This window comes from Pongo abelii, chromosome 1 (assembly GCF_028885655.2).
Source record: "Pongo abelii isolate AG06213 chromosome 1, NHGRI_mPonAbe1-v2.0_pri, whole genome shotgun sequence".
NCBI lineage: Eukaryota > Metazoa > Chordata > Mammalia > Primates > Hominidae > Pongo > Pongo abelii.
The window spans coordinates 207,079,612-207,100,889 of record NC_071985.2 but is presented as its reverse complement, the minus strand read 5'-3'; the positions used below and the strand labels follow the sequence as shown (position 1 = coordinate 207,100,889).

The 21,278-nt window shown below is 50.7% G+C and overlaps 1 protein-coding gene across 3 annotated transcripts in view; it reads left to right on the top strand.

Annotated features, from left to right (window-relative positions):
- RPS6KA1 (ribosomal protein S6 kinase A1) overlaps positions 1 to 17,015 on the top strand; it is a 45,579-nt gene extending 28,564 nt beyond the window's left edge. For all 3 annotated transcript variants that reach the window (XM_002811232.4, XM_054539481.2, XM_054539468.2), the window contains 9 exons: positions 824 to 954; positions 2,739 to 2,864; positions 3,058 to 3,147; positions 3,518 to 3,676; positions 13,444 to 13,605; positions 13,844 to 13,920; positions 14,171 to 14,288; positions 15,214 to 15,351; positions 16,071 to 17,015. In XM_002811232.4, the coding sequence (XP_002811278.1) occupies positions 824 to 954; positions 2,739 to 2,864; positions 3,058 to 3,147; positions 3,518 to 3,676; positions 13,444 to 13,605; positions 13,844 to 13,920; positions 14,171 to 14,288; positions 15,214 to 15,351; positions 16,071 to 16,193 (1,124 nt within the window). In that variant the 3' untranslated portion in view covers positions 16,194 to 17,015. The remainder of the gene's footprint in view (positions 1 to 823; positions 955 to 2,738; positions 2,865 to 3,057; positions 3,148 to 3,517; positions 3,677 to 13,443; positions 13,606 to 13,843; positions 13,921 to 14,170; positions 14,289 to 15,213; positions 15,352 to 16,070) is intronic.
- Positions 17,016 to 21,278: the final 4,263 nt, after the last annotated feature.

The following is a 21,278-nucleotide window of genomic DNA, read 5'->3' as shown; positions in this document are numbered from 1 at the left end:
AGCACGCCTGGCTAATTTTTGTATTTTTAGTAGAGACGGGGTTTCACCATGTTGGCCAGGCTGGTCTCGAACTCCTGACCTCAGGTGATCCACAAGGGGGTGCTTTTCTCACTGCACTTGCACACCTCTGATGACAGAGACAGCACTTCTCCAAGCAGTCCGCTGGGCAGCGTGACAAGTGCAGCTTCATAGGAGTCAGGGGCCGGAGGAGCAGCATCAGGCAAGGCTTCTCAGAGGAGGGAGCGTGTGAGCTGAGTGTTGAAGGATAGGCAAGGAGTGGATTATCTAGTTAAGGGGAACAGTGTGTGCAAGGGCTCAGAGACCCCTCTAAGGATCTGAGAAGTCCAACGTGGCTCAGCTGTGCTATGGAGAGAGAGGAGGCGAGGATCACAAGGCCCTCAATTGCCAGACTCAGGAGCTGGGCTTACTCCTGAAGGCAGAGGGGAACCTTCGAAAGGTGTGAGCAGGGTGGCAGATTTGTGGTTGGAACCTTCCCTCTAGCTGCTGTGCAGAGATGGACCTGAAGGGGCTGACATAAGACGGGGAAGCTGGGGAGGAAGCATCCAGGAAGGGATGAACTGTCTTGGCCTGGGATGGAGGTGGATGTGAGAGTCTTTTTTGTTCCTCATGCAACAGGACTGGACTGGTCTAAACACATATGAGCAGTTGGGCTAAGGCCTGTGTTGGACAGGCCCTCTGCAGGCTCCCGCCACGGCCAGCCCCTGAGGCAGGTCTGGAGGCCCTGTGCTCCCCATTTGCTGAGCTGCCTCAGGGTCAAGGGGACCTCCTCAGGTACCCTCACATTCCCCTCCCATCCGTACAGATTCCCCAGGCATCCCCCCCAGCGCTGGGGCCCATCAGCTGTTCCGGGGCTTCAGCTTCGTGGCCACCGGCCTGATGGAGGACGACGGCAAGCCTCGTGCCCCGCAGGCACCCCTGCACTCGGTGGTACAGGTGAGGGGAGCAGGGGGCTGCTGCTCCATTATCCTTTTCTAAAGAATGGCTGAGTACACAGGCTCTGAGTTGGACAGAACCAGGTTCATACCCTCATGCCACTGTGGGATCCGTAGGGCCTCCAACATAAAACAGGGACAGTAAGGCCCACCTCACACAGTGGCCCTGATAATTGGATGATGATATGGGTATACATTTCCCAGCACAGAGCCAGGGTCTGGGTACATGTCAAGAGGTGCCCAGGGTGGTGGTGCCGAGTGACTGTCGTATCTCTGGCATAAGGATAGCAAAGGACTTGTATCTCTTCACACTTGCTCCCCACTTCTACTGCCTCATGAAAGTTTCAGGTTGAGAGGCAAGAATGTAGACTGTGGAGCTCATTGCATGGGTTCCAGATTCACAAGACAATGGACTTTGGGGTTTTCTGTTTGTTTTAGAGACGTAGTCTTGCTCTGTTGCCCAGGCTGGAGTGCAGTGGCACAATCTCAGCTCACTACAGCCTCCACTTCCCAGGTTCAAACAATTCTCCTGCCTCAGTCTCCCGAATAGCTGGGACTACAGATGTACACCACCACACCCCACTAATTTTTTTTTTTTTTTTTTTTTTTTTGTATTTTTAGTAGAGGTGGGATTTTACCATGTTGGCTAGGCTGGTGTCAAACTCCTGACCTCAAGTGATCTGCCCACCTCAGCCTCCCAAAGTGCTGAGATTACAGACATGAGCACCCGACCAGATAATGGACTTTGGATGAGATACTCCTTTCCTCGTGCCTCAGTTTCCTCATCTGTAAACGGGGGAAATGATAGAAGCTTCCTCCATAGAGCTGTTATGAGGATTATTAGAGTTAATACATGTAAAGTTAATGTGGGCTGGGCACGGTGGCTCATGCCTGTAATCCCAGCACTTTGGGAGGCCAAGGAGGGTGGATTGCTTGAGGCCAGGAATTTAAACAGACCCATCTGGCCAACATGGTGAAACCCCGTCTCTAAAAATACAAAAATCAGCTGGCTGTGTTGGCGCGTGCCTATAGTCCCAGCTACTTGGGAGACAGAGGTTGCAGTGAGCTGAGAACGCACCACTGCACTCCAGCCTGGGCAACAGCACAAGACTCTGTCTCAAAAAATAAATAAATAAAATAAAAAATAAAGTTAAGGTGACTATGTGATTTACTTTCCAAACTGGGACATCTTAGTCCAGGATAAATATTAAATCAGACTGGATGCAAGGACCACACGCACAAGCCAGGGCTGGCCGTGGGGCATGCAGTCACCTGATGAAAGTGCTTAGAATAGGGCCTGGCACACAGCACACACTAAGCACCATTCAGCATTGCTATGTCTGATGTCCCAGAACCTTGAGACACCCCATGAGTTGAGCTGTGATACCCCAGAAAGGGAGGCGGGTCACTCAAAGCCATACTTAGTGGCACAGCTGGAACTCAGCTCAGGGCTCCTGCGTCCCTCCCAGGCCTGCCCAGGCTTTTCAGAACTAAAGTCCTGTCCATGTGTGTTGTGACCCTGTTGCCCACTCCCTACACTGCCCTCTGACCACAGGCTGCAGTCCAGGCAGGCTGGGAGCCAGCAAGTATGCCCATTATATAGAATAGAAAACTGAGGCCCAGAGAGGGGCAGGCTGTCACCTGCAGTCGCATGGCCAACACTCTACCCCAAGTCTCCTGGCCCTTCCCTGGTGCTGTCTCTACTGAGCCAAGACCTTGGGTGCTGGGGGATGACCCCTAGCACTCTGGAGCCAGGGGTCAGCCACAATTTTTGGTCTCCTACAGCAACTGCATGGGAAGAATCTGGTTTTTAGCGACGGCTACGTGGTAAAGGAGACAATTGGTGTGGGCTCCTACTCTGAGTGCAAGCGCTGTGTCCACAAGGCCACCAACATGGAGTATGCTGTCAAGGTGGGCCTCCTGACCACGTCTCGGCCAAGGCTGCTGGGTTGGGGGCAGGTCCCCGTCTGGTGGGGAGGGGTGGTGCCTGAGCTCTGCAGATGTATGAAAGGTGTGTGGCCGAGACCTCCTGGCGTGCTCCATGGCCGGGAAGGACCCTGGACCCTGTCACCCTGACACTGCCACATGTACCCCCTTTCTTCAGGTCATTGATAAGAGCAAGCGGGATCCTTCAGAAGAGATTGAGATTCTTCTGCGGTACGGCCAGCACCCCAACATCATCACTCTGAAAGATGTGAGTGGGGGTCCTTAAGACTGGGGTGGGGACCAGGAACTAGACTCTCAGGATTTGTCTCAGGGTTGCCATTCCTTTGACTTCTCATCCTCTTTCCAGTGGTCATGTGGAGGGGAAGGAGGTCCCTTGGTCCCTTCAGTCTGCCCATACCCCAAGAGCCCTCCTTCAGACTCAGACATTTTCTGAGGACCTTCTTGCATATCAGGGGACCAGTGTCAGCATCCTTCTTTTGGGGAGGGCAGGGCCACTGAAGAGCAAGCAGAACACCTGCCTAAGGCTCATGTCATTCTTCCCTGCTCTGGGGCGCTGCGGACCAGGGGGCCCAGGCCTGACACTGGGGAGAAGAGCCTGATGGTGAGGTCTTCGGCAGGTGTATGATGATGGCAAACACGTGTACCTGGTGACAGAGCTGATGCGGGGTGGGGAGCTGCTGGACAAGATCCTGCGGCAGAAGTTCTTCTCGGAGCGGGAGGCCAGCTTTGTCCTGCACACCATCAGCAAAACTGTGGAGTATCTGCACTCACAGGGGGTGAGTCTGGATTCGGGGAGGCAGTAGGGGGATGCCAAGGGTCATATCATCAGCAGAGAACATGAACCACATGCTGGCCCAGGAATGGCAGCCTCCAGCTAGCCAAACTGAGGGGACACTAGGGCTGGGTAGGTGGATGCATGCAAAGGAGGGAGGGAAAGATGTGGCCAATTGTGAAAGGGAAGGTATGGAAAGTTATTCAGTATCTACTGTGTGCCAGGCACCATGGTAAGGTTTAGCATAAGAGGAAGTTTCCAGGCCAGGTGTGGTGGCTCACGCCTGTAATCCCAGCAACTTGGGAGGCCAAGGCGGGTGGATCACTTGAGGTCAGGAGTTTGACACCAGCCTGGTCAACATGGTGAAACCCCATCTCTACTAAAATACAAAAAAATTACCTGGGTGTGGTGGCGGGCACCTGTAATCTCAGCTACTTGGGAGGCTGAGGCAGGAGAATGGCTTGAATCTGGGAGGTGGAGGTTGCAGTGAACCAAGATCACGCCATTGCACTGCAGCCTGGGCAACAGAGCGAAACTCTATCTAATAAATAAATACATAAATAAGATTTACGTTATCTCAATTGATTTTCACAACAACTCTGAGATAGATGCTGTTACTGGCCCCACTTCACAGGTAAGAAGACCGGCGCTCAGAGATGAAAGTTCATTTGCTCAATATCACATAGCCAGGGGAGAATGGAAAAATTTCAGACTGAAGAAGTTAGGTGGGGAGTGGCTTTTGAGTTAGGAAGCGGCAGGGTCACCATGGGGGAGCTGCAAGGCTTCAGGGAGGTGAATTTGACTGTGGGTTCAGTTGCTAAGGCAGAGGAAATGGATGCAGGAGGAAATTCTGCTGGAAACGTAGCAGGGACTGCAGAAGAGGTGTAGGTCCAAATGGCAGAGTTTGGCCTTTATTACTGCACAAGGCAGGTGAGCACTAGATGACGGTGAGGTAGGAAAGTTCATTACAGTGGATTAAAGCCCAAAACAGTAGCATTAGCTTCTCTCTGCATGAGATAATGTTTTAGGGTGCATCTGATCAGACAAAATAGGGGTTAAGAACGCAGGCTATGAATCCACCTGGCTGAGTCCAGGTCTTGGTGTATGAGGTTGTTAACTTGTTTTCACATAGTACCCAGTCCATAGACACATTTCCCCTATCATCCTTTTTTTTTTTTTTGGAGATGGAGTCTCGCTCTTGTCGCCCAGGCTGGAGTGCAGTGGCACGATCTTGGCTCACTGCAACCTCTGCCTCCCGGGTTCAAGTGACTCCTGCCTCAGCCTCCCGAGTAGCTGGGATTAGAGGCACCTGTCACCACGCCTGGCTAATTTTTTTGTATTTTTAGTAGAGATGGGGTTTCACTATGTTGGCCAGGCTGGTCTCAAACTCCTGACCTCAGGTGATCCACCCTCCTCGGCCTCCCAAAGTGCTGGGATTACAGGTGTGAGCTACCACTCCCGGCCCCCTATTGTCCTTTCAAAAATGTCTTTTTTGACTGGTTTATTGAAATTAGAATACCTGTAAGTTCCACACATTTCATTCAGTTGGTAAATCTCTCCCCTTTTTTTTTGAGACAGGGTCTCACTCTGTTGCCCAGGCTGGAATGCAGTGACACAATCGCAGTTCACTGCAGCCTTTACCTCCTTGGGCTCAAGTGATCCTCCCACTTCAGCCTCCCAAATAGCGGGGACCACAGGCACACACCACCACACCTGGCTAATTTTGTATTTTTTGTAGAGATGGGGTTTTAGCTTGTTGCCCAGGCTGGTCTTGAACTCCTGAGCTCAAGTGGTTTGCCCACCTCGGCCTCCCAAAGTGCTGGGGTTACAGGTGTAAGCCACCTTACCCAGCCTCTTTTCTTTTTTTAAAAACTGGAGGAAAATTTGCACACAGTAGATTTCAAGGGTACATTCTGATGAATTTTGTTAAATGTGTACACCCATGTCGCCTCCACAATTAGACCTCCCTTTTTTATGCCACTGACATATCGTATATGAGTTCTGTGGAATGTCTCACATTCTGAATTTGTCTGTCGGCTGCCTCCTGGATCATTTACATTATTTCTCCATTGCCTATATTTCCTGTAAACTGCAAGTTGCTCTAACATCATTATTAGCTTCAGCTTTTTTGGGGGGATGGGAATGAGGTTCAGATGGCTAAGGTTGGGCCGAGCATGGTGGCTCATGCCTGTAATCCCAGCACTTTGGGAAGCCAAGGTGGGCAGATCAGTTGAGGCCAGGGGTTCAAGACCAGCTTGGCCAATATGGTGAAACCCCATCTCTACCAAAAATACAAAAATTAGCCGGGCATGGTGGCCCATGCCTGTAATCCCAGCTACTCTGGTGGCTGAGGCACGAGAATCACTTGAACCTGGGAGGCAGAGGTTGCAGTGAGCTGAAATCACACCACTGCACTCCAGTCTGGATGACAGAGCAAAACCCTGTCTCAAATAAAAAATAAAAATAAAAAGAGGCCAAGGTCATCCAATCTATGGAGGTACACTTCACAGTGCATCACATCCACGAGTGCACAGTGTCACACTACCCACCTTTTTTTATTTTATTTTATTTTATTTTATTTATTTATTTTTGAGACGGAGTCTCGCTCTGTCGCCCAGGCTGGAGTGCAGTGGCACGATCTCAGCTCACTGCAAGCTCCACCTCCCAGGTTCATGCCATTCTCCTGCCTCAGCCTCCCGAGTAGCTGGGACTACAGGCGCACACCGCCACACCTAGCTAATTTTTTGTATTTTTAGTAGAGAGGGGGTTTCACCGTGTTAGCCAGGATGGTTTCGATCTCCTGACCTTGTGATCCACCCGCCTCGGCCTCCCAAAGAGCTAGGATTACAGGCATGAGCCACCACGCCCGGCCACGCTGCCCACCTTTAACCATGGCAGGTGGTAGCCGTCCAATCTCCTTATTGTAAAGATCCTCATCTAATGGTTTCATCCTTTCAGAATCTTGCATGAGTCGAGTATTTCATTAAGGTTGTGAAAATGGCGATGCCTAATTATGTCTAATTTTTTAGGGGAAATTCCGTAAAAAAGAACTTTACCTCTTAACCAAAGCTCCAATTTGCTTACCCCCTGTGCTTTTAATTGTCATGTTTGAAGTGGCTTTGGTTTTTGAAATGCCAGTGCAATACACTAATATTTAAACATGTCAGGTCAGAGAGTAAATGTGTTTCCTTTTTTCTGTTTTGTTCTTAAGTGAGTACTCGTTAAACTTAAAAAGGTTTGGAAGACAGGCAAGCCAGTCTACCCGTGGGTCACCTGAAGCTAAAAGTAAGGAGGAACTTTCTGAAGAGGGGAGCTGCCTCCAGAGGCAGTGAGCCCCTTCCACTAGGGATGTGCAAAGCTCCAAGTATAGATAACCACTTGGTGAGGATGTTGTTGGAGGAAGTCATCTCCTTCCTGAAGTTAGGAGTGTATGTGTCTCCAAAATTTCTGGCTCTTTACTAATACTGGGGCAGATGATGAGGAATGGGAAGCTCTTCTTGTTGAGGTATTTGGAGGGGATACTCTGGGTTGGTTTGTCGGCAGCAGTAGCTGTGGTCTGTAAGCTGGGAATCCCACAGGAGCTGAGGGATGGGAAGGGGATGACCAGGGAGCAGAGTCCACTGGGACCCCTGTTTGTTTGAATATTATCTTTGTATTGAAGCATTGCATGAACACCGAGAAGTGCACAAATCATAACAGACAAGTCAATAAATTTTCAAAAAGTGAATACACCTGTGTAACCAGTACCCAGCTCAATAAACAAAGCATATCCAGTTCCCCTGGAGCACCCCCCACCTGAGGATAACCATTCTAAGCTAAATTCTAGTAGGTTCATTTTGCCCGTTTTTGAATTTATTTTTTTCTTTTCTTTTCTTTTTTTTTTTTTTTGAGACGGAGTTTTGCTCTTCTTGCCCAGGCTGGAGTGCAATGGCATGGTCTTGGCTCACCGCAACCTCTGCCTCCCAGGTTCAAGCAATTCCCCTGTCTCAGCCTCCCAAGTAGCTGAGATTACAGGCACCTGCCACCACATCCAGCTAATTTTTGTATTTTTAGTAGACGCGGGATTTCACCATGTTGGCCAGGCTGGTCTCGAACTCCTGACCTCAAGTGATCCACCGGTCTTGGCCTCCCAAAGTGCTGGGATTACAGGCGCGGCCCCGTTTTCGAGTTTCATACAAACTTTCTCTTTTGTATCTGGCTTCTGCCATTCAGTGTTGTCTTTGAGATCCATCCACATTGTTTTGTGGCTGCTGTTCATTCATTTCATTGCTGTGTACAACTCTACTGTATGTATAATTGTCCATTCTCCTGTCAATAGACACCAGATGGTTACTAGATTTTTGACTGTTACAAATAATGCTGTTGTGACATTCTGTCTGTTGATTGTACACCTAGCAATGGAATTGCTGGGTCAGAGTGTTTGTGTGTTCGTCTTTAGCAGATATTGCCAAACAGTTTTCTAGAGTGCTTTTGCTAATTTACACTCCCAACAGAAGTGTGTGAGAGTTCTGGTACTTGCCAACGTTGGTATTTTTAATCTCTTCAATCATTGCCATTCTGGTGGGTGTGGAGTGGTATCTCATTGTAGCTTTTTTTTTTTTTTTTGAGACAGAGTCTCGCTTTGTCGCCCAGGCTGGAGTGCAGTGGTGCGATCTCGGCTCACTGCAACCTCTACCTCCTGGGTTCAAGTGATTCTCCTACCTTAGCCTCCTGAGGAGCTGGGATTACAGGCGTGCACCCACCACACCCAGCTAATTTTTTTGTATTTTTAGTAGAGACAGGGTTTCACCATGTTGGCCAAGCTGTTCTCGAACTCCTGACCCCAGGTGATCCGCCCACCTCACCCTTCCAAAGTGCTGGGATTACAGGCGTGAACCACCGCGCCCGGCTCATTATAGTTTTAATTTGCATTTTTCTGATGTTTAATGAAGTTGAGGACCTCTTCATATGTTTATTGCCATTTGGACAGCCTCTTATGAAATGCCTCTTCAAGTCTTTTGTCCATTTTTAAAAATTGGTTGTCTTTCCTTTGCATCCTATGTGGCAGGAGTTCATGATTTAATATGTGGAGTCTTCTTAAGTCGCCAGGCTCCCTCTATGTTGTTTCTATAAGGTTGTGGACTCTATAATAGAGAGGGCTTCTCCCTTTAACCAGATGATTCACTTAGAACAACTTCGCCTCTTTTTTGGCTGGTCACAGGTGCCTAAATGCACATCCTCTCACGCTGCTCCTGAAGATGCTGCTGCCACTGCTGCTAATGGCAGCTAACGACATGTGCCAGTTTCCACAGGCCAGGCGGGGTTCTGTGCATTTTACGTATTAACTCTTTTTTTTTTTTTTTTTTTGAGACAGGGTCTCACTCTGTCACCCCAGCTGGAGTACAGTGGCAAGATCATGGCTCTGCAGCCTTGACCTCCCAGGCTCAAGTGATCCTCCCTCCTCGGCAACCTGCACCCCGCATAGCTAGGACTACAGGTGTGCCACCACACCTGGCTAATTTTTAAATTTTTTTTTGTAGAGACAGGGTCTTACCATGTTGCCCAGGCTGGCCTCAAACTCCTGGGCTCAAGCGATTCTCCCACCTCAGCCTCCCAAACTGCTGAGATTTACAGGTGTGAGCCATTGCACCCAGCCCAGAGCCTGTGCTGCTTTGGACAGCATCTGGTCTCTAGGTTTTTTTTTGGTTGTTGTTTGTTTGTTTGTTTTTGAGATGGAGTTTAGCTCTGTCGCCCAGGCTGGAGTGCAGTGGTGCAATCTCGGCTCACTGCAACCTCCACCTCCCAGGTTTAGGCAATTCTCCTGCCTCAGCCTCCCGCATAGCTGGGACTACAGGTGCACGCCACCACGCCCGGCTAACTTTTGTATTTTAGTAGAGACGGGGTTTCTCCCTGTTGGTCAGGCTGGTCTCGAACTCCCAACCTTGTGATCTGCCCGCCTCGGCCTCCCAAAGTGCTGGGATTACAGGCATGAGCCACCATGCCCGGCCTGGTCTCTAGTGCATCTTCCCAAGCAGTCACTGTGTCTTAACATCCAGCAGGATAGAGGGGTTCAGTCCAAGGCAGTTCTGGGGTTACTGTGATGTCCGTCATTTCCCAAGCCCTTTGCTAAATATTCCTGTCCTTCTCTATAAGCCTGGGGTTGAATACTATTATCAGCCCCATTTTACAAGTGAGGAAACTGAAGGCTAGAGATGTTAAATGTCATGCCCAAAACCACACAGCTGTGAGTGGATGGTAAAGCCAGGATTCACACCCTGGCCTGCCCGACTCCTTCCTGTGACTGGAATCCCAACTCTCCTGGAGGTCACAGCCTATTGCTCCAGCGCCTGCATTTGGCCTACACGTATATTTTGTTTGGCCTGCAAGATAAGGGGTGTTTTTTGATTTGAGGTATGGTTTAGTAAGGTTTGGTAATTCGGCTGCTTTTAAAAACACTGGGTCCGAGTTGCTATGTAGCGACTGTCAGCTGGAGCCAGGTAGCCGCTGTCCTCTGTGTACTGCTTGGAGGTTCCCACTCTGCCTGGCTTCACTCATTACTTGCCCAGCCTGTTGTGATTTTCCATGCGGTGAGATGTGAGATTATACTTTTCCTCCCTCCACATACACTCCTGAGGGTCAGGTATCAGAATCACCTGTGGGGCTTTTTAAAGCTGTACTTCCCCTCCCCCACTCACCATCCCTACTATTCTGCCACTGGCAGTGGTGAGACAGTTTCCTATAGGAATTTGTAGTTTCTCTATGTTGTATTAGGGTAGGAAAAAAGATCAACAACTTGAGCCGGGCGTGGTGGCTCACGCCTGTAATCCCAGCACTTTGGGAGGCTGAGGCAGGTGGATTGCCTGAGGTCAGGAGTTCGAGACCAGCCTGGCCAACATGATGAAACCCTATCTCTACTAAAAATACAAAGAATTAGCTGGGCATGGTAGCAGACGCCTGTAATCCTAGCTCCTCGGGAGGCTGAGGCAGGAGAATTGCTTGAGCCTGGGAGGCAGAGGTTGCACTGAGCCGAGATTGCGCCATTGCACTTCAGCCTGGGCAACAAAACCAAAACTCCACCTCAAAAAAATAAATAAATTTTAAAAAACGGTCAACTTCCGTATCCCTGTGTCCCAGTAGTGTCATGTGTGCCACACTAAACTGGAAAGACTATGTAATTAAGGTCAGAACTGGGTTCTGGTCTTGCCTCTGCCTCTAACCTACATGCAAGTCAATTGTCCTCTCAGGCTGGGTGTAGTGGCTCACACCTGTAATCCCAGCACTTTGGGAGGCCAAGGTGGGAAGATCACTTGAGACCAGAGTTTAAAACCAGCCTAGCCAACAGGGTGAAACCCTGTCTCTATAATACAAAAATTAGCCAGGCATAGTGGCGCACACCTGTAATTCCAGCTACCCGGGAAGCTGAGACAGGAGAATTGCTTGAACCTGGGAGACGGAGGTTGCAATGATCCAAGATTGTGCTGCTGGCGAGACTCCATCTCAAAAAAAAAAGAAAAGTGTCCTCTCAGAGCCTTGGTTTTCTCCTCTGTAAAATGGAGCCAATAATTCCTGTCCACCCGCTGAGGTACAGTGGATGGCTCCAGTGAGATCACGACTGGTAACGTTCTTTGTAAACTGGGAGTTCACTTGTGCAGGGTAGTTGGTGTCCTCAGCCAAGCTGAGCATCCCTGACCTCTAGGTAGAGTCCACATTCCTGGGGGCCTGGCCTTGTGCTGTGGGCATACAATTGTGTTTGAAGGAGAGAGCCCACAGGACTTTCTCCAAGGCTTGGATACAGTGCGTTGCTGGGGCCACACTAACAGTGTGGCCCTTTCCCCCTCATCTACCTGGCACTCTTCTCCCTATGGAGGTGGACTGTGCTGGGCCGTGTCTACCTTCTCCACGGGCTCCACGGGCTCCACGGGCATTGCTGGAGGGCTTGGAGATCAATTGAGACTATGAAAAGACTATCTGAATAAAACCAACTAACCTGCAAAACTCTGCTCATCTAACCTGCAAGGTGTCTATCTCTGTGTTTCAAAGGTGTGATTTGTTCATTCACTGCACAAAGTTCACTTAGCATTTGCTCTGTGCTAGGCCCTGCACTGGGTGCTGAAGGTGAACGGGCATTCCACAGACATAGGGTTATGATCGTTACCAAAGGAGCCCCTGGTGGCCTGAGCTCAGGGCACCTGAAGGATGCAATGGACAGTGAGGCTGGAACAAATGATGGCTATGCCTCCCATGTTAGGGTAGGGACTTTGGGCTTTATCTTGCAGGTAGGGAGCCTTTGAAGGTTTTTTGACAATGCCCAGGGAGGTTCCATTAGCTTAGGGGAGGAGGAACAGGAAGATGAGAACATGAGGAGTTTAGTGTGGGATGTGTTGAGTTTGAGGCTCTGTGGAACATCCAGTGGTTGCCGTGTGGTAGGCAGTTGGATTTATGAGCCAAGACTCAGGAAAGTTCTGGACTAGGGTTAGAGATCTGAGAGGTACTAGTAATTGATAGTTAGAGGATTGACTATGAATGGAACTGTACAGGCCAGGCACAGTTACTCACACCTTTAATCCCAGCACTTTGAGAGACCCAGGCAGGAGGATCACTTGAGCCCAGGGGTTCAAGAGCAGCCTGGGCAACATAGCGAGACCCTGTCTCTGCAAAAAATGTTTTAAAAATTAGCTGGGTGTGGTGGCACATGCCTCTAGTCCCAGCTACTTGTGAGGTTGAGGTGTGAGGATTACTTGAGCTCAGAGATTGAGGTTGCAGTGAGCCATGAATCATGCTGCTGTACTCCAGCCTGGGCAACACAGACCCTGTCTCAAAACAAAATAAAACAAAAAAGTCTTACAGAGTGTGGGGAGGAGAAGAATGAAATGTGGGGTGGTTCAGCCCCCTCAAGTTACAGATGAGCAAACAGGGCCCAGAGGAAAGCCGTTTGCTTATGGCCTCAGCAGTAAGTGTCATTCATCCATTCATTCAACAGATATTTATTGAATACCTGCCATGTACTAGGAGCTAGTTTAAGTGCTGGGATACAGCAGTGAGCAAAACACTCAGGGAGCTTACGTTCCAGTGGGCAGACTCAGAAAACAAATTAAATATTATGTTAAGTAGTGGGAAATGGTACAGATAAAAGTAAAGCAGTGTATTCTTTGATTTTAAAGATAAGGAAAATAGGGCCGGGAGTGGTGGCTCACGCCTGTAATCCCAGCATTTTGGGAGGCCGAGGCGGGCAGATCACTTGAGGTCAGGAGTTTGAGACCAGCCTGACCAACATGGTGAAACCCCATCTCTACTAAAAATACAAAAATCAGCCAGGCATGGTGGCGGGTGCCTGTAATCCTAGATACTTGGGAGGCTGAGGCAGGAGAATCGCTTGAACCCGGCAGGCAGAGGCTGCAGTGAGCTGAGATCGTGCCACTGCACTCCAGCCTGGGTGACAGAGGGAGACTCCATCTCAAAAAAAAAAAAAAAAATGACTTTTAAGATTTTGACCTAAGTAACAGGAAGGATGGAGTTGCCACAAGGTAAGATTATGTGATGAGTAGGTTTTAGGGGAGAATTGAGAGTTCAGTTTTGGACAGGTTAACTTAGAGCTACCTGTAGACACCTACACGGAGTCAGTAGCAGCAGTAATAAGACCCTCATTTCAGCCCCTTCCCCTTCTCTCGGATGCCAGGTCCATGCACCCGTCCCTCTGCACCCTGTCTGTGTAACTTTCTGATCCCTGGCAGCTGAACTGGGCCACTAGCCGCCTCCCCATACTGAGAACTGACCCCAGCCCCCTGCCCCTAGGTTGTGCACAGGGACCTGAAGCCCAGCAACATCCTGTATGTGGACGAGTCCGGGAATCCCGAGTGCCTGCGCATCTGTGACTTTGGTTTTGCCAAACAGCTGCGGGCTGAGAATGGGCTCCTCATGACACCTTGCTACACAGCCAACTTCGTGGCGCCCGAGGTGAGTGGCCCAGCCTCCTCAGCTGTAAGAGTGAGGGGGAATTGGAGGCCTTGTGCCCCCTCCCAGAGGCCCCACATTAGCCAGGACTCCAGTCTCTGTGACCTTGGCCCAGCTGGCAAGGGAAGGTCTAGCCTGTGCCTGGGACCCTTGTCCTGCCTTTGAGGGGAGTAGCAGGAAACATCTGTGGCGACTTTCTACTGCCCCCACAGACTGACCACCTCTCCTGCCCTGTTGCCAGGTGCTGAAGCGCCAGGGCTATGATGAAGGCTGCGACATCTGGAGCCTGGGCATTCTGCTCTACACCATGCTGGCAGGGTGAGTGCCCCTGGCCTGGACCCTTCCCCACTCCTGCAGCCCTAGCATTTGGGCTGAGTGGTGCTTGTCTGATAGGAATGGCTCAGCCAGCCTTGCCCCAGGATGGTCTGGAAATAGAGACATGCTCCTGCCTCCGGGAGCTCTACCTTGGGAGTACCCCATCTGAGGGGGAGACACAGTTTCCCACCGCAGCCCCAGCCCCAGTATGGAGGCCAGAGTCTGTACGCAGACCGTGCGGGCTTTTCTGCAGATACACTCCATTTGCCAACGGTCCCAGTGACACACCAGAGGAAATCCTAACCAGGATCGGCAGTGGGAAGTTTACCCTCAGTGGGGGAAATTGGAACACAGTTTCAGAGACAGCCAAGGTGAGTCTGTACGGCCTGCGTGGGCTTATTTGGAGGAGGGAGGCAGAGTCCCATCCCAGGGCTTTTCAGCAGTTCATGAACAGCCTCATTTCTCCAAGTGGATGTTCCACAAATGCCTGTTGCTGTATTTCTCCAAGCTGAAGATTCCCAGGCAGACCACCACCACCTCCGCACCTTGTTGGGGTAATCTGGTGGTCATTCATTGGCCCTTCTCATTCTGGACCCTGTGGGGCACCGAGGGCTGCATCATCACAGTCCCGGCCTTGTGGAAACCTAGTGTAGTGAGGGATACAGGTTTGCACACAAGGGGCAGAGATGCCTGGAGGCACAGATAGACGGACCCTCTTGGCCAGGGGTGTGGACCGTGGAGACACAGAGCAGAGCAACTGGCCATGCCAAGCAGAGCCTCCTCGGAGGAAGCAGCATGTGAGCTTTCAGTATTAGCAACAGTTTTTGGTTATTGGGAACCTGTATGCCAGCCAGAGTTGAACCCTCTACATACGGCCACCTCACATCAACCTGTGAGGCAGGGAGTGGTTATTCCTATTTCTCAGCAGGGAAACTGAGGCTCAGAGAGTTGAAGGAACTTTCCCAGGGCACTCACTTGATGAGTGCAAAGGCAGGTTTTGAACCTGAATCTGTCTGAGCCCAAACCTGAGGCTTTTCCCACCTTCCCACATGGCTTTTTGAAGGCAAAGGAGAAATGGAAGGATGTTCCAGGACGAAGGGCCTAGAGCAGCGAAGGCCCAGTGACAGGAACCTTGGCTGTGTGCGGGGAGCCCTGGAGCAGCGTGGAGAATGGATCCCAGGGGCTGCTGCAAGGGTTCAGGCGGGAGCTAGCAGGAGATGGTTGCCCTCCTGTGCCCCATCAGGGGCCTGCTCCCCTGCAGCCCTCCCACAATCCCCTTGCCCACTGTGTCCCCAGGACCTGGTGTCCAAGATGCTACACGTGGATCCCCACCAGCGCCTCACAGCTAAGCAGGTTCTGCAGCATCCATGGGTCACCCAGAAAGACAAGCTTCCCCAAAGCCAGCTGTCCCACCAGGACCTACAGCTTGTGAAGGTATGGCCACCCTTGGGCTGCTAGGCATCTGGGGGGTCAGCCCAAGGTGGCATGGTCAGGGACTTGTGGAAGAGCCAGGCAATGCCATGTCTGTACGAGCACCATGAGGTGGAACATAGGAGAAGAAGACACAGCCCTGCCGTTAGGGAGCCTAACACGCTACAGTGTCACGGTGCACTCACAGCCCCCAGTCCTCTGGAAGACACAGCTGCTGACCTCTGAACCCTCCAGTCTGATGGGGGAGGCAGGACCCATGACCATAAAGGACCACTGAGGCTGGATTAACAGTGGGCTAGGCTGGGCGCGGTGGCTCACACCTGTAATCCCAGCACTTTGGGAGGCCGAGGTGGGTGGATCACGAGGTCAGGAGTTCAAGACCAGCCTGACCAAGATGGTGAAACCCCATCTCTACTAAAAATACAAAAATTAGCCAGGCGTGGTGGCAAGCGCCTGTAATCCCAGCCATTTGGGAGGCTGAGACAGGAGAATCGCTTGAACCCTGGGGGCGGAGGTTGCAGTGAGCCAAGATTCTGCCACTGCATTCCAGCCTGGGTGACAGAGTGAGACTGTATCTCAAAAACAAAAAACAAAAAACAAAAACAAAACAAAAAACAGTGGGCTGTGGAACACTGAGAGGGGCTGGCCTACCCTTGGGGCATGCATCCCCTCCCTGCTACATCTCCCACCATTGTGACCTGACCTCCCCGCTTCTCTTTCAGGGAGCCATGGCTGCCACGTACTCCGCACTCAACAGCTCCAAGCCCACCCCCCAGCTGAAGCCCATCGAGTCATCCATCCTGGCCCAGAGGCGAGTGAGGAAGTTGCCATCCACCACCCTGTGAGGCACCAGGGCATTCAGGCCACAGGGCGGTGCTAGCTTGACGGAGTCAGCATGCTTCCCAGAGGGAGCAGGCCGGAACCACAGGGCCAGAGGGAGCTGGAACCCGAGGGGCCGGGGAAGCTGCCAGCCCAGAACACCCCTAGTGAGGGTGTGAGAAGTGCCTTCTTCCCCAGGATGGACTCTTCTCAGCTCAGGCTCTGCTGGTGGAAAGCGATTCACTGTATAAACTCTTTTTTTATGGAAAAAATGGCATCAACCACCATGGATTTTTACAAGATCCATTTGCCTTTCTGGGAGCAGAAACAGCCATTGCGACCCCAGGAGGGGAACTGAGTCACGCTGGGGCTCTCTGAGACTCTTTAGAGCAGCTTTGGGATCCCACCCTGGGGACCCCCACGATTGGCCATCTGTAGCCATCTGCACACACCTCCGAGACAGTCCAGTGTCACCTCTCTCAGAGCCTCTGGCTGTTTAGCAGAACTAATTCTATCCCCAATCAGCTCCTTTTCCGTTCTGTTCTGCTGGGAGTTCTAGAACCACTTCCTGCTACAGGAGGGGACTCATGCCCTGCTGGCTTCCAGCTTCAGACACCAGCATCCACCTTGGCTCTGCCAGTGGATCCCCTGCGGTCAGGCTGGGCAGCCCCAGAGAGAGGATGTGGAAAGCACTTTTTGGCTGACTTCATTTGGGGTTGGCAACAGGACAGAGTTCACAGGAGGCCAGTGGGCGGGCCATGAGGGACAGGGTCTTTTTTCATTTCTTCCTCAGCTGGTTACTCAGGGTTCATCTGTCCATGGCCTTTCTAATAAACTGTTGAGTTGAAGCACGCTCTCCTCCATTCTTCATCCCTGAATTTACCCTCTCTCTGCTATCGGATGTTGAAGACATTGGCAGTGACAGAAAATGGGCCAGGGCCAATTAGCCCAGCTGCTTGGAACCAGGTCATCTGGGGAGTGTGTGGGAATCCTGCTGGCCTGGCCCACGTGTTCCTGCCAGGGGATTTCATTATGGTATTGATAACAGTATTATTAGCCACTGGTGACCAAGTGCCAGGCACTATGCCTGGGCCTCACATGAATATCTCATTTAATCTTAACCCTGTGAGGTAGATGCTCTGTATTATCCCTGTTTTATAGATGGGGAAACAGGCTTAAGTTGGGGAATGACATCTTCTCATGCAGTATTTTCTGAGCACTCATTCTGGCCCTGTTCTGGATGCTGATGAACCAGGTAAAGAACAAGGTCATTGTGTCCAGGGGTCTTACCTCCCAGTAGGGGAAACGGACACTTAACAAGCCATGGTCAGCTACTGATAAGACATGTGCAGAATTAAACTGGGATGAGAAATTGGGGGGTTAGGGAAGGCCATTCTGGGGAGGTAACTCAGGAGCTGAGATCTGAATGGTGAGAAGGGGTCAGCCAAGACTGGTAGAGGGCAGTCAGGACAAAGGCCATGAGGGGGAAACAGGCTCGATGTGCTCAGGGATGAGAGGAGGCTGATGTAGCTGTGACCCCAGAACCAGGCGTTTGCCCAAGATGAGGCTGGAAAGGAGGCAGAGGCCAGTTGTGCTAGGCACTGTAGGCCAGGAATAGGCGTGCGTTTAATTCTGAGTGAGGCGCAAGCTCCTAAAATAATTTGAGCAGGAAAGTGATACGATTCGATCATGACTTGATTCACATTTTTAAAAGATCACTCTGGGCCAAATGCAGTGGTTCACGCCTGTTATCCCACCACTTTGGGAGGCCGAGGCAGGCAGATCACTTGAGGTCAGGAGTTCAAGACCAGCCTGGCCAACATGGTGAAACTCTCTCTACTAAAAATACAAAAATTAGCTGGGTGTGGTGGTGCATGCCTGTAGTCCCATCAGCTCGCAAGGCTGAGGCATGAGAATTGCTTGAACCTGGGAGGCAGAGGTTGCAGTGAGCCGCGATCGCACCACTGCAGTCCAGCCCAGGCAACAGAGCAAGACTGTCTCAAAAAAATAACAGATCACTCCAACTGCTCTGTAGAGAATTTGGGCAGTGAGGTGGGGAGGCAGGAGGGAAGGAGGGTGACCAGGTTGGTGGCTACTGCAGTAGCCCAGGCAAGAGATGAGGTGGCTTGGACTAGGGTGGTAGGGTGGAGATTGGGATGGAGTGGATGGGGTCAGGATATGCTTTGGAGGTAAAGTAGACAGCACTTGCTGGCAGTTTGCATGCAGAGGATAAGGGAAACAGAAGATTCAAAGATATCTTCTAGATTTTGGGGGAAAGAGTTTTGGGGGAAGGATTGGAGAGAAATAGGTTTGAGGAAAATTTTTAGAGCTCTGTGGGAGGTAACTTTTAAGTATCCAAATGGCCGGGCATGGTGGCTCACACCTGTAATCCCAGCACTTTGGGAGGCCGAGGCAGGTGGATCACCTGAGGTTGAGAGTTCGAAACCAGCCTGACCAACATGGAGAAACCCCATCTCTACTAAAAATAATAGAAAATTAGGCTGGGTGCGGTGGCTCACGCCTGTAATCCCAGCACTTTGGGAGGCCGAGACAGGCAGATCAGGAGGTCAGGAGATCGAGACAATCCTGGCTAACACGGTGAAACCCCGTCTCTACTAAAAATACAAAAAATTAGCCGGGCCTAGTGGTGGGCACCAGTCCCAGCTACTCAGGAGGCTGAGGCAGGAGAATGGCATGAACCCGGAAGATGGAGCTTGCAGTGAGCCGAGATCATGCCACTGCACTCCAGCCTGGGCGACAGAGCGAGACTCCATCTCAAAAAATAAATAAATAAATAAATAAATATCCAAATGGAGATGTCAAATAAGAGTTGTAATTAGAAGTTGAAGTTCTAGGGAGAGATCTGGACTGGAAAGATAAATTTGGAAGTCATTAGCTTGGAGAAAGTTTGCAAAGCCAAGAGACGGGGCTTCTGAGAGTGTGGTCCACATACCAGTAGCATCAGCATCATCTGGGTGCTGGGTAGAAGTGCTGAATCTCAGGCCTGTCCCCAGACCTGGTTAATAGGAATCTATCTTATAACAAGATCTATATGTGATTTCTGTGCATATTAAAGTTTGAGAAGTGCTGTTCTAGGGACTGAGCAAAGATGAGGGGGTGGGGGGATGCCTGTGCTGAGCCCTGGAGCACCAGCAAGGGACACTCAGGGATGACAGCCAGAGGACCCCCCCACCCCCAGTCTGGCAAGATTCCAAGCCTTATGAACCAGGCCTTGGTTTCCATTACTTCTCAGCCTCCCCACTTTACAGATTTTAGAAAGCCAGGGCCTTAGAAGTGAAGCAGTCCTGTTATGATGGAGATTCTGATAACAGCAGCTAAGTTTCGGGGCTGGCCTAAGTGTACAGATTCTAAGCCCGGCAGCCTCCCCACAGGAGCAAGGAGGGTGCTGTTGGGGCCCCATGGGCTCAGAAGCCCTCCTGTGCAACCAGTGACACTTACGTGGTACTTAGTCCCAACCCATGTCCTGTGTGTTTCACTTCTTGGAGACTTGGTTTCCCCATCTTGGAACCAACATTTCCTGCCCCACCCATCACCCAGGGTTGTCTCCCCTGGACCCCATCACCCAGCTGGAATCCTGAGCATCACCCTGCCTCCTTCCCCCAACTTCTGCATCCTGTCACCATCAATTCTGTTTCCTAAATATTTGGAGGATCCATCCCCTCCTGTCTATCCTCCCTGCCCTTCTCATATTTTTGTTCTTCCAGTAGCCTACTAAATCTCTCCAGACTTTTGTGTCCCCAACATCCTCCATTTACAATCACAAATCTGACCCAGCATCTGCCCTGACGTGACTCCTCACTGTCTACAAGATAGAGCTGAGGCATCCTCGCTTGAATTCAGTGTCCTGTGTGATCTGGCCCCCACAAAGATCCCAGTGTCAGCTTTGTAACTTGTCCCCAAACTGCTCACAAGACCCAAACCTGCCGTGCTCCTGCCTCCACTGGATTCTGCTGCCACATGTGCCCCGCTAATTTCCCATCCTTTAGGAAAATTCAAATGACATCTCCAGGGAGCCAACTAGGACACCCCAAATTGTGTTTGGTGACCTTCCTTTGGGGTCCCCAGACCCCGCTCCGTGCCCCATTTCTGTGTATACCACACTTTTGGAAACAGCTGATGATGTGTTTTCTCCCCACTGGTCTGTGAACCTGAGGGTGTGGGCTGTGCTTTGTTCATTCCATATCCTGTGCACCTGGCACACAGTTTTTTGGTCCTCAGCTAGTGTTTGTTGAATGGGTGAGTGAATGAGAGCAGACTTGATGGTGCTGGGGGAAGCATAGAGCTGGAGCCTGGAATGGCATCTGGGGTGGAAGGGAAGCTGGTGCTCGGAGGCATTGAGCAGTTAGTGTCTTGCCCCGGGCACCAGAAGGAAGACTCAAGAACCAGGAAATGGTGGATGGGTGGGTGGGGTGGGAGTCCATAGGTTTCTCAGCAGCCAAACCCCAAAACCCTAATACTTCACCTCTCTGGGCTTCAGTTTCTGCACTTGCTAAATGGGGATAATTCTTGCCCACCTCACAGCATCACCTGAAGATCAAATGAGTGTGTGAATATGAATGTGTTTAGGAAGGTAAAAAACTTTGCAGTTAGGCTTATTATAGTTTTCACAGGTTGGGACAGCCCCCCAGGGACTCACTGGACTCCAGAAACGCAGTTCCCAGCCACCAGCACCTCCAGTAGGAACTTTCCTCTCTGAGTGCTGACTGCCTGGACAAAACCCACTAATAGGCTGGGCATGGTAGATCACGCTTATAGTCCCATAGTCCCAGCACTTTGGGAGGCCAAAGCAGGTGGGTTGTTTGAGGCCAGGAGTTTGTGACCATCCTGGGCAATGTAGTGAGACCCAAGACCCTGTTTCTATTTAAAGAAAAAAAAAGTAAAAATGTTTTTAAACCCACCAATGAGAGTGTATATTCAAGGCAACTTGAATCTATGCTCCCAGGAAATATTTTAAATAAGTAAAAAAAAAAAACAAAACACTAATAGCAGTAACCCAGCTTGGGACAACAAATGATCAATCCTCATGTCCCCAAGTTCCACAGTCACTCTTCCTTTTTTTTGAGAGTCTTGTTCTGTCACCCAAGCTTGCT